Source organism: Dermacentor silvarum, chromosome 2 (assembly GCF_013339745.2).
Source record: "Dermacentor silvarum isolate Dsil-2018 chromosome 2, BIME_Dsil_1.4, whole genome shotgun sequence".
Taxonomy (NCBI): Eukaryota; Metazoa; Arthropoda; class Arachnida; order Ixodida; family Ixodidae; genus Dermacentor; species Dermacentor silvarum.
Window position 1 is genome coordinate 176,305,673 of NC_051155.1, and position 14,998 is coordinate 176,320,670.

A 14,998-nucleotide genomic window follows, 5' to 3' on the forward strand; every position below is an offset into this window, starting at 1 on the left:
TTAGAAATATTTTGATCGTAATCCCTGTATATTGGTCGGGAATTGTGATCCCTGCTTCTGCGGTAATGTTGCAATCTGAAAACACCTAAATAAGCCGCATATGAAAGCCCGACATTGAAATACTATAGCTTTAGCTATGCGCCGGGGAGCCATGCGCATCGTAAACAACTAATTATGACAGATTGGGTCGGAACATCCTAAAAAAACAAGATTTTGGACAGTAGTGGCTGTCCGAGCAAGTCTATTGAAGGACTCATTAATCGTTTAGTATTGGTCAGAAGCTTTTCAAATCATCTATAGCATCAACCATGCAGAGTATAGCGTCGGCGCACTACAATGGACGTCGACCACATGGACTCAAATTATCAATTTGAAATTATTAAACAAATCAATAATTTATTGTCATCCTTAATGTACGCTTCAGAAGGTGTCTTATTTTCAAAGTTATAACGTCCTGTGACTCCGATGGTCGGATTTAAATTCGGACATTTGGCGAGAACTTGACATACATTTTCTCTGTCATCCTGTAGGGAACTTTGACGGAGAGCAAACACATGCGGCATTTGAAGGATTTCTTAAGGCTGGGAGAAAGCCCATGCACGTTTGTCGAATGAGGAAAGAACACTAAAGAAAACAGCGTTATCCCCGCTTTCGCTATCCGAACCAGATATTCTATGCCGTTCAGTGAAAATGGCCCGCACTAAATATGTTTTAATATTCTGCCTCATGTTTGTTTCTTTCAGCCAGCGTATCTTTCATATGTATTATTTGCCTTAGACGGAGCAGTCCGCATGACCCATGGTGCCACCGGCCGTGGTGGATTCGTGGTTATAGAGCTGCACTGCGAAGCCCGTGGTCGCACGTTTGATTCCCTGCCATGTGACCAGCATTTAATGAGACGGAAATGCAAAAAATGCCCACGTACTTAGGTTTAGGTGCACGTTAAAGAACCTCAGATGGTCAACATTTATCGGGAGTCACCCACTGCGGTGCGCCTGATAATTTGATTGTGGTTTAGGTATGTAAAAATTGAAAATTTAATTAATTTACCGCGTGATGACAACTTCTTACACATTTAACTATAATAAAATGAATAATGTCGCAGGCAGTATTTCGTAAATGCGGTTGACATTAAGGCGTCACTAAGCTATTGAGGGAAGTTAATATTGAAGTGCAATTCTTTCAAATGATTCTCGCCTACATTTCTTGTTCACGTGCTTTTTCTAGTGCTCAGCAAAGAGCAGAATCTCATAGTAATATTACCACAAAGAAATATCACGCCATTGTACTCGTGTAGCTTGAGTTTTCGTGGTTAAGCTTGAACGGTTCTGTCTAAGCTTCCTCATGGTGGCTTTGAATGGCCTTACGGCATTTTATATGATCCTACTCCGAAATAATTTTGTCATCAAAACACATATCTTGTTGCCTAGATTACTGTTATATAGCCTCTAATTTTCACTACGCAACTGTTTTTAAAACATTTGAGAGAAAATTCTAGAATGAGAAGAATAATATACTCATATTGAGTGTTGTTGTCCAAAACTTATCAAAATTCAGCAGTATTCGTATATTAAAGCGCGGTAATTTCTTCATTAACCATAATATACGCCTTAAAATGAATTCGCAATGAACACAAATCATATTACTATGTTCCATAAGAACGTTACTGCGCGAGTACACAGCAAAATTAAGTGCGCATAATAATGAAAGCAATAGTAAAGTTCTTTTTCTAAGTAGTAGAAAACTGAGGATGTGTGCATAGCAATCTTGAAAACAAAGTCAAATACCATTCGCATAGGGACGACACCAATTCGAATACGAATCAACTTTTGAAATAGTTTTTGAATAATTAAAACTAAATTGTGGGGTTTTATGTGTCAAAACCACGATCTGATTACAATGCACGCCGTAGTGGGAGTCTCCGGAAAATTCGGACCACCTGGGGTTCTTTAACATGCACCTAGTTTTCGAATAATAAAAAAAGTTCTTTTAACACACTATTGCTTGACATCCACAAAATTTCACTTGAGAAAGTCATAAATGGCAACCAACAAAAAAAAAGATCAGTGCCCTATGCGCTGATATAAGCTCCTATAACAGCGCGGACTATAGCAATCAAACGGCTATCTGTCACCATATCTTAAATAGAACTCAAGCAGTCTTATTAAACAAAATATTTAAGAAATAGTAGCTTCACGACTGAAGCAAGAATACCGCCGAGAGCCTGGTCTACAGAATGCCCCGCGATAGAATTCGATACATATACCGAGCATCTACCTTTTAACATGAGTGTGGTGGCACATGAACAATCGTGCCACACAGGCTGTAAAGGAACACCAGAGAGAAGAAATAAGTTGAGTGGTACTAGCAAATCGCTCTTCTCCAATACCAGGGAAGTCACCCGTAACCCTAGAAGATACTTAGTAAGCCAGACTGAAAACATGCAAAAAAAAAATGCATTGAAGCTCCCGCACCAGCGTGCCGTGACATCATAAATTTTGACGACGCCTTCTTGCGCGAGCGACACTCACCTCAGGCGTTCTCCCAGGTCAAAACCGATGCTGTGTTTGCTCATGGTTCACGTGACCTCGGCATTTTCTTCTTGTCTCTCTCCTTTGTTCGCTGCACGGCAAATTTCCCCGAGTCATTTCCGCATGTTTTTCGTTTCACGGAAGTCGCTACTGGCTATCTCTTGGTTCGCTGCAGGCTGTATGCGTGTGACGTGACGACGCCATGCGTGTGACGTGACGTCGCTCACAGCCGGAGTGTCTCCTGTAAGAGGAGCGCGCGGGCCTTTCTTTGAATTTGCAGCTGTTTCCACAGTGTACATTGTGTAACATTTTGTGGTCGTGTAATAAAACGAGTCGTGTGTCTATAAACGTAGGGGCTCGGTAAAGAACCCAAGTTGGTTCAAATTATTCCATAGCACTTCACTACAGGCACTCCTCATCAGTTATAACCCATGGTGCAGTTCTGGGCCATTAGGCCCCGTATAGTTAGATTTTGGTTCTTAACGCGGTGCAGCATGGTAGTGTGGGTATAGCTTGAGTACGCGAACAAGTGACGAATCGGTAAAAACCATCCGGTTTATTGTGCCATCTTTCCATAAAGAGAATTCGATGTTAACCAAAGTTCTCGTCAGGGTTTATTTGCATGATTCTCAGTAATTATCCGTGAAATAACGGCGTGGTCAGTACTGACAATTTTTCACAGTATCTGTATACTTGCTAACACATGCATATCCTATGTGCGTTTGACTTCGACTTTCTTAACGAATCTTGCTTGCCTGTTGTGTTCAGGTTGTTTTGTCATTACATTATGTTCAAAGTTGAGGTATGTTACCTGGTAGCTACAATGCAATTGTTCATACAGTGCCTCCTATAAATACCATACAGGAATGACCCTCGCGCTACTCAAAGTAAATAAATGAATGCCCACTCTACGCAGACAATCGATAAACGCCTTAAGCGAAAGTGCATGGAGTTCTCACTGCCCTCATCACGATTGTTTTGACAACGATTGCACAACCGCCGTTCGTTGTGCAACCGCCGATTGCAGAACGAAACGACAGATGCTGCAATTCCAGTGTAGAGGTAATTAAAACATTCACTTTCACGTTCTTGTTAGTTTTGTGCATAGTGAAGAACATTTAGCTCACGGCATATCGCGTTAAGCCTTTTCATTGAGAAATCCGGTCGCGAACATTGCCTTCAGTTCATCGGCCGCCGTAACGACTTAATTGTCCTGTCACAATATGCGAACTTCAGCACGAAAATAACTAAAGGCCTATGTTCATATCGAATTGCCCCATACCTTACGATACCCGAAGGGGACAGTCACAGTAAAAGTTCACCTTGCACAGGAGAAGATTAGTACATCTTCATTATCGAACGAAGGAGAAATTCTTGTGCTTATGTACTGCGCCATAAATATTTGTGTGTTTAATGGTAAAGTTTTATGCTAAAAAAACTTTGGACAGGTTAACCGGAGCCTTCTCGGGCACGATTCAGCAGCCTTCGGCAATATTCCTGCAGAAATCACTGCAACACAATAGTCTTTCAAGTTTCAAGATTATATATATATATATATATATATATATATATATATATATATATATATATATATATATATATATATACTGAGCGTTATGTCACCCTGCTAATTATTTTGTGCAGTTTTTTTCTCGTCTCATTTTTGCTGACTTGGTTACACAATAGGCACTGAGGAAGCACAGCTTACTACTATGAAGAAACGAGAACCTCTCATGCTCAGATTGATATTTAAAAGCTCGTCTTAAAGGCAGAGAAGACAGCTTCCGACGCAGAGAATGTGCACCCGTTCGTGGCCTTGTTAAAATAAAACAAGCGAAGTGCTTCAACGAATAACACGATACGAGAAGGCGGAGAGCTTGTAGCCGCATAACAAGGTGCATCGTTACATCGGTCGCATTTTTCGCAGGCTTAGCGCACAAAGGAAAAGAAGGCTGAGTGTAAAAAAACTTCCATAATAAACGGCTTAGCAGGAGCGAAGCGGATTAAAATTCGTAGAAGTGACAAGCCGAAGATGTGGCAAAGCACCGACACCCGATGCACGTTTTACTTTTACGTGGTTCAAGTCGCAAAGTGTTATCGTTAACAGTGACGTCGCTAAGCTTCGTTTTAGGTGGCATTAACTTTTACCATTTTCTGTTGTTTTTTTTTTTTCGCGTATATAGGCTCTGGAACACGTGCACCATTAGCGAGGCCAGCCTGCTGTTTCAGAAGTTAGGCCTGCGCCGGGATAGGCAGACATGCTGCCGTTGACACTTTAAGACGAAACTGACGTACCTTCTACGCAAAGATGTGAGACTGTAAGAAGATATCGCGTGCTGCTTTACGTTCCGTCTCTGCTGAATGTGGTATTCCAACTTTGTTTTTGCCTGAACGAGTTTTGCAATAGCAGAACTTGTTGCTGGGTGAGTCGTTGCTTCGATGTCGTAAGTCAACGACCACGAAGACCTGCAGACACACTGAAGATCAAGAAGAAGAATGAAATATATTTTGTTAAAAGTGATATTTTGAAGAGGAGCCATGGTGGCATGCATGTCATACAGGTGAAATGGCCTTGAATGAACGCCAAGTGGTAGTTAACGTTCTTTGCCATGTGCCTACCACTCAAGGAAAAGACAGCGCATGCATTTATTTCCTTAATAAAATTCACTCGGTGCTCACAATTCTTCCCGTTTGTTTGTTTTCTTTCGCGTGGGTGTGTGCGTGCATGTATGCTTGTGTTCGCGCTAGTCCTGTCGAATTGTATATCGCTCGTGGCAAAATATCATACATTGTGAAAGCAGGGAGGAGCCTACCAGTTCACCTAGACAGATGTAATTATTACGGTGGTGTTTAGTTCGCTCGCTTGACACTCGGAAATCATTAATTCGACAGTGTCTTAAATCTGACGTGACCTGTCTGTACGTGAGCATATGCGAGCGTCCCACAGGACTCATTTCTACCTAATAGCAGTGTTAGGCTCTTTATCAGTGATACGCAACATTAGATTTTGAGGAGGAGCCAGATAAACGAAGCTTCAATACGTGGTCTTATACAAAATAGGCCAAGAACCGCTCGTGGGAGATAGTTTAATTACATGAAATCTGAAGTTGACTGGACCAGGATGCGAATCGGCCTCCTCAAGGCACGAAGTGTTTGCAATATTTTAGAGCATGTAGAAAGCATAGGTTTGGGCAAGCGCAATATTAGTTCGTACCTTTTCTAATACGTCTGTGTTACGTTTATCCGCATCATGCATTAGCAAGGGTTATGCTGCGCATTAGAACACTAGAAGGAGTAAGTCTCCTTGGTTGCGCACGGATGGCTGGCAGCAGCACTGCTCGATACCAGGAGCTTCACTGCGACTCGAATTTTCGGCCAACTTGGCTTCATGCCGCGTTGTTTTGAATGCCGCAACAGGTTACAAATGCCTTGCGACGGCTCTACTTAAACGTTTCTCTTGCCGCCATGTCTAGGAAACAGTATAGAAATAACGACCTTAGCTTTTTTTAGGCATACTGCTAATACCAAGAGGGATTGTTGCAGGATAGGCAACCACTCAACGTCCTAACATATCAGACGACCAGCTGTTGAGCAAGAATGAACGATAGAAAACACAACTACGCATTGATATCTGGCTAAAACAACGCAAATAATGATCGTGTCAGTCTTCGAAACTGAAATCTAGGGGCAACAATGCCAATAGCGTGCACAACACTGCAATTAACAATCCACAATCAATAATATATGTCCAGTAGATGCCAATGGTGTAGGGAGGTTGAATAAAATACATTTATTTCAACGTTTAGGACGACGTCATTAGTGCAACAAACTCATCATAGTTGATTTGGCCGTCTCCATCCGTGTCAGCTTCCCGTATCATTGCGTCTACTTCTTCGTTCGTCAATTTTTCGCCCAAGGTCGTCATGACGTGGCGCAGCTCAGATGCAGTGATGAAGCCGTTCCCGTCTCTGTCGAAGACCTGCGCAAGAAATCAAGGAAAAACTGCACCATTTAATAGCACATATGTGATAACGATGCGAAATACATGCGCCCCCCCGTCCCCCCTTCACTCCAACCACCCCCTGTGGATCGGATAAAATTACTATACAAAACATTTTCTTTGTCGAAAGTTTGGTGAAGGCCAACCTTTTTATTTAGACGTCGATCGGTAACGAGTTGAGGCTGGTGCTCCTGTAAAAAAGGAGTCAGCTCCTAATGCAACACACACACACACACACACACACACACACACACACACACACACACACACACACACACACACACACACACACACACACACACACACACACACACACACACACACACACACACACACACACACACACACACACACACACACACACACACACACACACACACACACACGCACGCACGCACACGCACACACACGCACGCACGCACACACGCACGCACACGCGCACACGCACACACACACACACACAGCAGAGAGCCTGTATGTCCACCATGCTAGGGGTGATTCATGAAATGACCCATTTGGGCGTAGTACACACGGACACAAGCACACATAGTGGCAGCTAACTGGAGCATTTGGCAGAGGCTGTTGCTTCGGAAAAAAGCCGCTGAGCGCGAAGCACTTCTAGCGTACTTAATGTAGCTCAAGTAAGCTACCCTGAAATGCCCTTAAGACATGCATTGTAACGCTTCCTTTACCTATTATTATTACCTCGCACTACTGAATTTGATTGCGTCCGTATCGCAGCCGTAAGACATAACCTTCTGGCGCTTTAGATGAGATTTCATGCGATAGGAGTCAGACATTTCAATTGAGGGTACCATGTTCTGAGCGTTATTTCAGTATTGTTTTCCAAACGGCTAACGTTTGCCTTAAAGGCAGCAACGGTGATGTAAATGCGCCACAGCAGGTTTTGCACGTTTCGATTCTCATCGTGGCCTAAATAAGGTCAAACCACTCAAGGCGTACGTTCTTCAGTAAGCCGCACATGAATCATTCCTGCATATCAAGTCAATATTCTGAGTGGTTTCAAGCCCGTATGTCCCTATAGAATAGAATTACATTTTAGTTATCTCCTGCTTAAAACTTAGGACTTCGTCATGTATTGCCCATGTTTGTTTGGGCTGCAGCACGTGTGGCATGGCTCACGGGCATAACATTGTCGAAGGAGCGTCACGATTCTTCTCTCGTGAGGAAGGCCTTGATGTATATTACCTATTGAATGCTTCAAGTGAACACAGGGATAATTCAGGCTGGAGCTAAATGGCGGGAAAGTAAAGGCTCAGGGCGTTCACCTTGAACGCCTCGCGGATCTCTTCTTCGGTATCCGCGGCGCGCGTCTTCTTCGTCATCATGGCGAGAAACTCGGGAAACTCGACGGTGCCGTTGCCGTCAGTGTCCACCTCGGCGACCATGTCTTTGAGCTCGGCCTCGGTCGGGTTCTGGCCGAGGGCGCGCATCATGGTGCCCAGTTCCTTGGTGCTGATCGCACCGTTGCCGTCCTTGTCAAACAGCGCGAACGCCTCGCGGAGCTCCGCGATCGTGTCCTCGGGGAGCTGCGAAACGGCCCCGTCCGTCTGCGCTCGGCCACCGCCTCCACTGCCACCACCGCCACCGCCTGGTGCGCTGGTCTCCTTTCTGATGCCCTTGGGCGGGCCCTTGGTGCTGCCGCTGCCACCGGCGCCACTGGTACTCGGGCCGCCGGCATTCGCTTTAAGTGCACTGCTACCTGGAGCTTTCGGCGGCGGCGGCGCCGTTGAAGCACTGGTGGTCGGTTTCTCGCCTTCTGGAGGGGGCGAGTGCAATGGTTGGGATCGCTTCATGGCCAGAACTGACGTACCGCCGCCGCCGCCGCTGCCGCCGCTGGTGCACTTGCTTGCTTGCTTGCTTGATGATGATGGCCTGCCTGACTCCGAGAGCGGCTCATACCCACTATGTGGGATTGGCCAAGAATCGGGTGATATAAGAAAAACATAATCCGAGTCTAAAAAGAATCACTATGGAGAAATTTTGAGTGGCTAAAGGAATGAAATCAGATAAAATATAAGAATTTAGCAAGGAAGACGGAGGGAGGCGCGGCGGTCGTCGAGGTGAGCGGACGCGTTCACATCGGCTCCGTCTTCTACAAATGATTTCGCAGCGATTTCAACTGTATTTTACCGACTATCTTTCACCAACGGATCTGTGAAGTCGAGAGGCATCGACGGATACCCAATTTTGAGGTGGGCCACCATTATTCGCGGAGATATTGAACTTTCTGTGCTCCGATCACGCCGCAGCCGCGCGAGGTCTAGGCGTCTACGCTGAACGCTAGGCCTAGCCGGCGCAGCAGCTGCGCGCCGCCGACAGACGGCTTGCCGCTGTATACGGACTTTTCCCAAAGAAGCGGCACAAGCCGACGAACGTGACTCAAGAATGAGTGTGCAATTGATGGGGGAAGACATTTCCCCCGACGAAATTACCGAAGAAGCCGAAACCGCGGCGAGAACCAGACGCACGACATCGACGCAAGAACGGACATGCTCGGCACCGGCCAGCAAGTTACTAAACCCAAGTATATCAAAGGAAAGGTCATCAAGGCGGGACGCATGCCCAGACTGCCGAAAGATGAAATCAAGATCGTGGTTCGACCGCAGGGCGGCCTCGACATCGTTAAGGTCCGGCGCCCCGACAGTCACCGCCGCCATCTTCGCGGCCGCCGGTATAACTGAAGAAAGCGCTGAAGACACCGTCTGCCCGAACTCACATCAGAACATCGTCGTTCTCAGCACTCCAAAACGATCGAACGCGTACGGCTACGCCAAAATGCGGCAAATTCAGATCAAAGGGAAACCGCACGAAGTCAATGCGGACTAAACGGCACCCGATAATACAACGAAAGGAGTGATTCGAGGCATCCCCATTGAGGACGGACCCCAAGTGTTGGACAACAACATCGTAAACCAGAGAAACCCACTGGCACTGGCGGCCAAACGCATCGGAACTACGACCACGGTTGTCATTGCGTTCGACGGACTCAAGGTACCCAACTTCGTCAGGTACAGAGCAACACTAATCCCTTGCAAGTTGTATCGCAAGCAGATACTATCAATGATCTGCTATCAATGCGGTCGCCTCGGCCACCGCATGGACGTTTGCCCAAATCCCGCCAACCGCATCTGCCGGGGCTGCGGCCTCCGCAACCCCGACCAAGGACATTAATGCTCGCCCAAGTGTAACCTGTGCGGCGGTGCTCACATGACCGCCGACAAAGCCTGCAACGCAAGGTACAAGACTCCGTACGTGATTCACAGATGACGATGGGAGCGCCAAAACGCAAATAACCAACTGACGCAGGAAGACTTCCCGCGCATCCAGCCGACCAGACGCAGATCCAGGTCGCGATCGCCTAGCCGGTCCCGGTCTCGCAGCAGGCAAAAACACAGCCGCGCTCCGACGAGATCCAGGTCCAGGACACCAGCTCCCGTAGACAAGGTGAGCTGGGCGGACACGGTCCGGGGCACCACGCGGGAGGGGGTCGGCAAAGCACCTGAAGTCCCCGAGCACAATCAAAAGGCCGATAACGGCGTCTTAGAGGCGCTAAGGAAAGAGAACGCGGTAATGCGCGAACTAGTTCAAAAGCTAATGCAAGAGATGCGAGAACTCAGACGCGAGCGCGCTGCGGCAGATCAAAATAAACAGAGCGCACAACCCCCGGTACCGGCGAGCGTTCCTGACGCGGACGCACCGGCCCCGAAAAAACGGGCGATACAACAACAAACGCACGAGGGAGGTTTCGAGAGCCAGGTGCTAGCGGAAATTACTGACATCAAGAGAATGCTATGTACCATGCAAAGTACCATTGAGACCCTTCACGCAACAGTCCTCGGGCTCGCAAACAGGACCACTAACATCGAGGGAAATGTGCAGATGATATTGAATCACTCCGTATTCACGCAAAGCGGACACGTAACGGCGAGCACCGACGCGGGACCTAGCAACCATCAAGGGCAGCCGGGTAACTCACAACCGCTTCAACATGGCCAACGATAATCGAGGGATAGTAATATGGCAGTGGAACTGCCGTGGCTTAGCCGGCAAAAAGGCAGTTCTTCAGCAACACATCAGACACGCAACACTTAAGCCGGACGTAATATTACTCCAAGAAACGCTCACGAACGCGGCTACTTTAACAGGTTACAAAACTCACGGCAGCAAAATCGAGGGAAGGGGTCTATGCACGCTCGTTAAGGAGAGTCTCACATTCGTTGACCATGAACTAAGTGGCGTCCAGATGGAACACGCTCTCATCAAACTGATACCCACCAAGCAGAGGAAATAAAGCATATTCATACTGAACGTATACATCAGTCCGTCGAAACCCCGCCAACGCTTTCGGGCGCTGTTTCAGAAGACGCTCAAGATTGCCGGGTCCAGAACGCTGATTGCAGGGGATGATTTCAACGTGGCAGACAATGCGGGGGGTTACGGATATAGCACGGCAAAGGGAAGACAACTCAGACAAGACGCGCAGGAACTCGACTTCACGTTAATTACGGATCCGGCGCATCCGACGAGAATCGGCAACTCCACCACCAGGGACACGACCCCGGACCTGACGTTCGTCAGAAATTCCGGGACGACGGACACCACGTGGAAAAACACGTCGACAGACCTGGGGAGCAACCACATGATCGTCGAAATACACGTCCCGACGCCGGACAAGGCGCAGGGCAGTAATCGCAAATTCGAATGGACCGACTGGGAATATTTTAGAAAAAAAACGAGACCAACAACAGCCTTCAGGAGATGCGATCACGGACATCGAAGCGTGGACCCGCTCGTTGGTCGCGGACACCAAAGCGTCAACGAGGACCATCGAAACCGAGGTCGAGACGGACAAAATGGACAGCCGCCTGGCGCATCTCATCGAGGCGAAGAACTCGGTCCTGGCCAGATGGAAGGGACAGAGACTCAATCGGAGACTCAGGAAGAAAATAGTGGAGATCAACCGCAACATCGAGGAACACTGCCGCACGCTCAACCGCCAGCAATGGGACGAGTTATGCAATGCAGCGGACGGCCAACTACATAACGGGAAATCGTGGAACCTGCTCAGGTACCTGTTGGACGAAACGAAGACCAAGTCCCACCAGAGGGACTGTCTCGAACGTCTGTTGCACAAGGAGCTCGAGAAGCACGGCGAAGATGCAGTAACCGCCCGGTTACGAGCAAAGTACCTGCCGCGCACTTCGACCGTACAACACGGCCCGTATGAGGGGGATCCGAACGAAGAATTGGATAAGGACTTTAGCGCAGAAGAGATCAGGACGGCACTGCGCAACCTCCACAGCAGATCGGCGCCGGGCCCCGACCGGGTGTCAAATCGCGCCCTGAAGAATCTCGACGACCGATCTGTGGAACCGATCTGTGGACGGCATACATCAATGACTGCTGGCAGCGTGGCAGCCTCCCACAACAGTGGAAAACTGCGACAACGATCCTCATCCCAAAACCCGGAAAAGCGCCGAGCCTCGACAACCTTCGCCCCGTATCGCTAACGTCGTGCGTCGGCAAGACCATGGAGCACGCACTACTTAACCGCTGGCAAGCCCACTTAGAGCAGAAAGGAGCATACCCACCATCCATCATAGGATTCCGCCCACACCTGTCCACGCAAGACGCAATGATACAACTGAAACACCAGGTGCTCGACGGCAAGACGAGAGGCACCAGAGCTATTCTAGGCCTCGACCTCGAGAGCGCGTTCGATAGAATCGCGCACTCGGCGATCTTATGCCAAATATCGCGCCGCAACCTCGGCTTACGCACGTACAACTACGTGAAAGATTTCTTGACAGAGAGACGAGCTGTTTTAGTGGCCGGCGACCTCCATCTAGAAGAGCAAACGCTGGGAAGCACTGGCACCCCGCAGGGCTCGGTCATCTCGCCTACGCTATTCAACCTGGTCATGATTCGGCTAGCGGAAAAACTGCAGGAACTCGAAGACGTACGGCACACCATATACGCCGACGACATCACCATCTGGGTGAACGAAGGCAGCGACGGTTCACATCGAAACGGCGTTGCAACTAGCAATTGACACAATAGAGGAACACCTCATGGGTACGGGGTTACGATGTTCGCCGAAAAAGTCGAAACCCCTACTCTACCGCCCCACGCAAAGGGGCAGACCACCCGGGGGTGGTAGGAATGCGGCGACGACCAGGCGAGAATAAGAAGAGATCAGACTACGCACAAGCAACGGAGCAACAATCCCAATAGTCCAGAAAATAAGGGTCCTGGGCATGATAATACAGGCCAACGGCGTCAATGGCGAAACAATTACTAAACTCAAGCACAAGACAACCAACGCCTTGAGACTCCTCAAGAGGGTAACTAGCAGAAAAAACGGAATGAGGGAGGCGAGTCTCACACGGCTCATACACTCTTTCGTCATGTGCCACATTGCGTACGTCGCGGCATTCCACAACTGCTACAAGGGAGAAGAAGCCAAGATCAACGTCCTCATCCGCAGGGTGTACAAGATAGCACTAGGTCTACCCCAGTCCACCAGCACTCACCGCTTGCTCCAGCTCGGGCTTCACAACACGCTGAGCGAAATCGCCGAGGCGCAGCGCACTTTACAACTCTAAAGATTAGCGGGCACGAGAACGGGACGCCAGATCATGGAAAGTCTCGGCATCCGTTACCACACACAACAGGCACAGAAAGTCGCCGTTCCGGACGCGTTAAGACAAACGCTAAGAGTCGACCCGATTCCACGGAACATCCACCCGGAACACAATCGGGGCAGAAGGGTGTCCAGAGCCAGAGCTCTCCTCCACACCCACGGAGACGAACCGGGGACATGATTCGTTGACGCCGCGGAATACGCAGAACGCTCGCAATTCGCGGTGGCGGTCGTTGATTCGAAAGGCACAACGCGCATATCGGCAAGTGTAGCGTGCGCGCGCGCAGTAGAAGCGGAGGAAGCGGCGGTGGCACTCGCCCTCACGGATCAGACGTGCACGACGGTTCTCTGCGACTCACGACAAGCGGTCAGAAACTTCGCCAAAGGATGGATCTCACGGACAGCGACCCGAGTCCTGAGCAATCGTCATGTCGAGCGGGAGGTAGAATTTCAAACCAGAATCCAATGGTTCCCAGCGCAATTGGGAGAAGTATCGGACACGCATCGCAACCGAAACGAGACGACACACGCCAAGGCGCGCGCTAGCTCACGAACCGCACCGGCGACCGTCGTCCATGGGATAGCACTAAAGACCGCTTGGCAAGCTACAACGAAATTACCAAAGCCCTCTGCCTGGCCCGCCGAACCTTCCCTCCGCCCAGCGACAAGCTGGACAGGGCGCAGGCGGTGGCCTTCAGACAACCGCAGACACTCACGTACCCTAATCCGGCACAATACCACAGACTCTACCCTGGTACATACCCGACAAATATATGCAAGGTCTGTCATACTGAGATAGCCACTTTGTCACATGCTCTGGGATTGCGACGAAAACCCGCATGGTGCTAACTCCGAAACCCTTCCGCCGCGGTTGGCCGCTGCCTTGAGCAGCCCCAGCCTCAGTGATCAACTCTGGGCCGTCCAGCAGGCCCGCGAGGCGGCGGCGAGGCAACACCTCGACGTACCCACGAGGGAGACTTAAGGCCCCGTCGGCGAAAGCTCTGCAGGACTATCAATAAAGTTGTTACCAACCAACCAAGCAAGGAAGACGCCCTGATTCTTGTCCAAGCACTGATACTTCGAGATGATGATGATGGCCTTCAACGCTGGCAAGCACGCACTACGGGAGATAAGTCACGAATCGGGCCCGATACCTAACCACATTTGTCATGATGTGCACATGCGGAAATGCAAGTTCTTTTGATCATTCAGGGCAAAGAAATAAGTTCGGAAGTTTGCGCAGTACCGTATAAACTGGAACTAGAATATAGGCCGGCCCGTAAAATAGATCGACCCCTGATTTTTACTTGGCCTGAAGACGGCTCACGATGTGCTTAAGACCGGTACGTAAGACAAGAGGCGACTTATATTCCGGTTTATACGGTATATACGCGGCAGCATTCTCTGCACTCGAAACCGATGTCATGGGTCAAGTTAGAGCGCAACATAAGGCAAAACAATGTTGTTCTTTACTTGGCTTCCATGAAGTTTAACGTGTTTTTCTCGATTAATGCAGGGAATTGGTTAACCCGCGTCTTTCAAAGTGCCCTGCGCTAATCAATAGATGTTGGGGACGCCATCGCCTCAAATACCGCTTCCTCAGAATGATGATACCTATCTCGTAGGTCAAGCGTTTGTGTACTACAAGGGTCGGATGCAACATCACGGCCACCATGTTTTGAACACCCCGCTACTGCTTTCAGAGGCGATATTACTTGTTTTTGAGAAGCAGAAGAGCGTCTCTTGCAGTTCGATATCAGGTATTACATTGTTCTTTTATTTATAAAAATACACAGAAGG

General features: G+C 48.8%; 3 protein-coding genes across 3 annotated transcripts; 2 read left to right on the forward strand and 1 right to left on the reverse strand.

Moving 5' to 3' along the window:
• Positions 1–6,333: 6,333 nt before the first annotated feature.
• LOC119440582 (calmodulin-beta) lies at positions 6,334–8,373 on the reverse strand. Its single transcript, XM_037705479.2, has 2 exons — positions 7,821–8,373; positions 6,334–6,510 (listed from the first exon to the last, which is right to left on the reverse strand). The coding sequence occupies exons 1-2, from the start codon at positions 8,346–8,348 to the stop codon at positions 6,334–6,336; spliced, it is 705 nt and encodes a 234-aa protein (XP_037561407.1). The 5' UTR covers positions 8,349–8,373.
• A 2,660-nt stretch (positions 8,374–11,033) lies between these two features.
• Positions 11,034–11,930, forward strand: LOC125943564 (uncharacterized; the record flags this gene model as incomplete). Its single annotated transcript, XM_049662975.1, has 1 exon — positions 11,034–11,930. A coding segment is annotated over exon 1 (522 nt), but the record flags the coding sequence as incomplete, so codon positions are not given.
• A 13-nt stretch (positions 11,931–11,943) lies between these two features.
• LOC119440583 (protein YkfC-like) lies at positions 11,944–13,204 on the forward strand. Its single transcript, XM_037705480.2, has one exon. It carries the CDS (start codon positions 12,086–12,088, stop codon positions 12,605–12,607), a length of 522 nt encoding a protein of 173 aa, XP_037561408.1. The 5' UTR covers positions 11,944–12,085; the 3' UTR covers positions 12,608–13,204.
• The last annotated feature ends 1,794 nt before the right edge of the window (positions 13,205–14,998 follow it).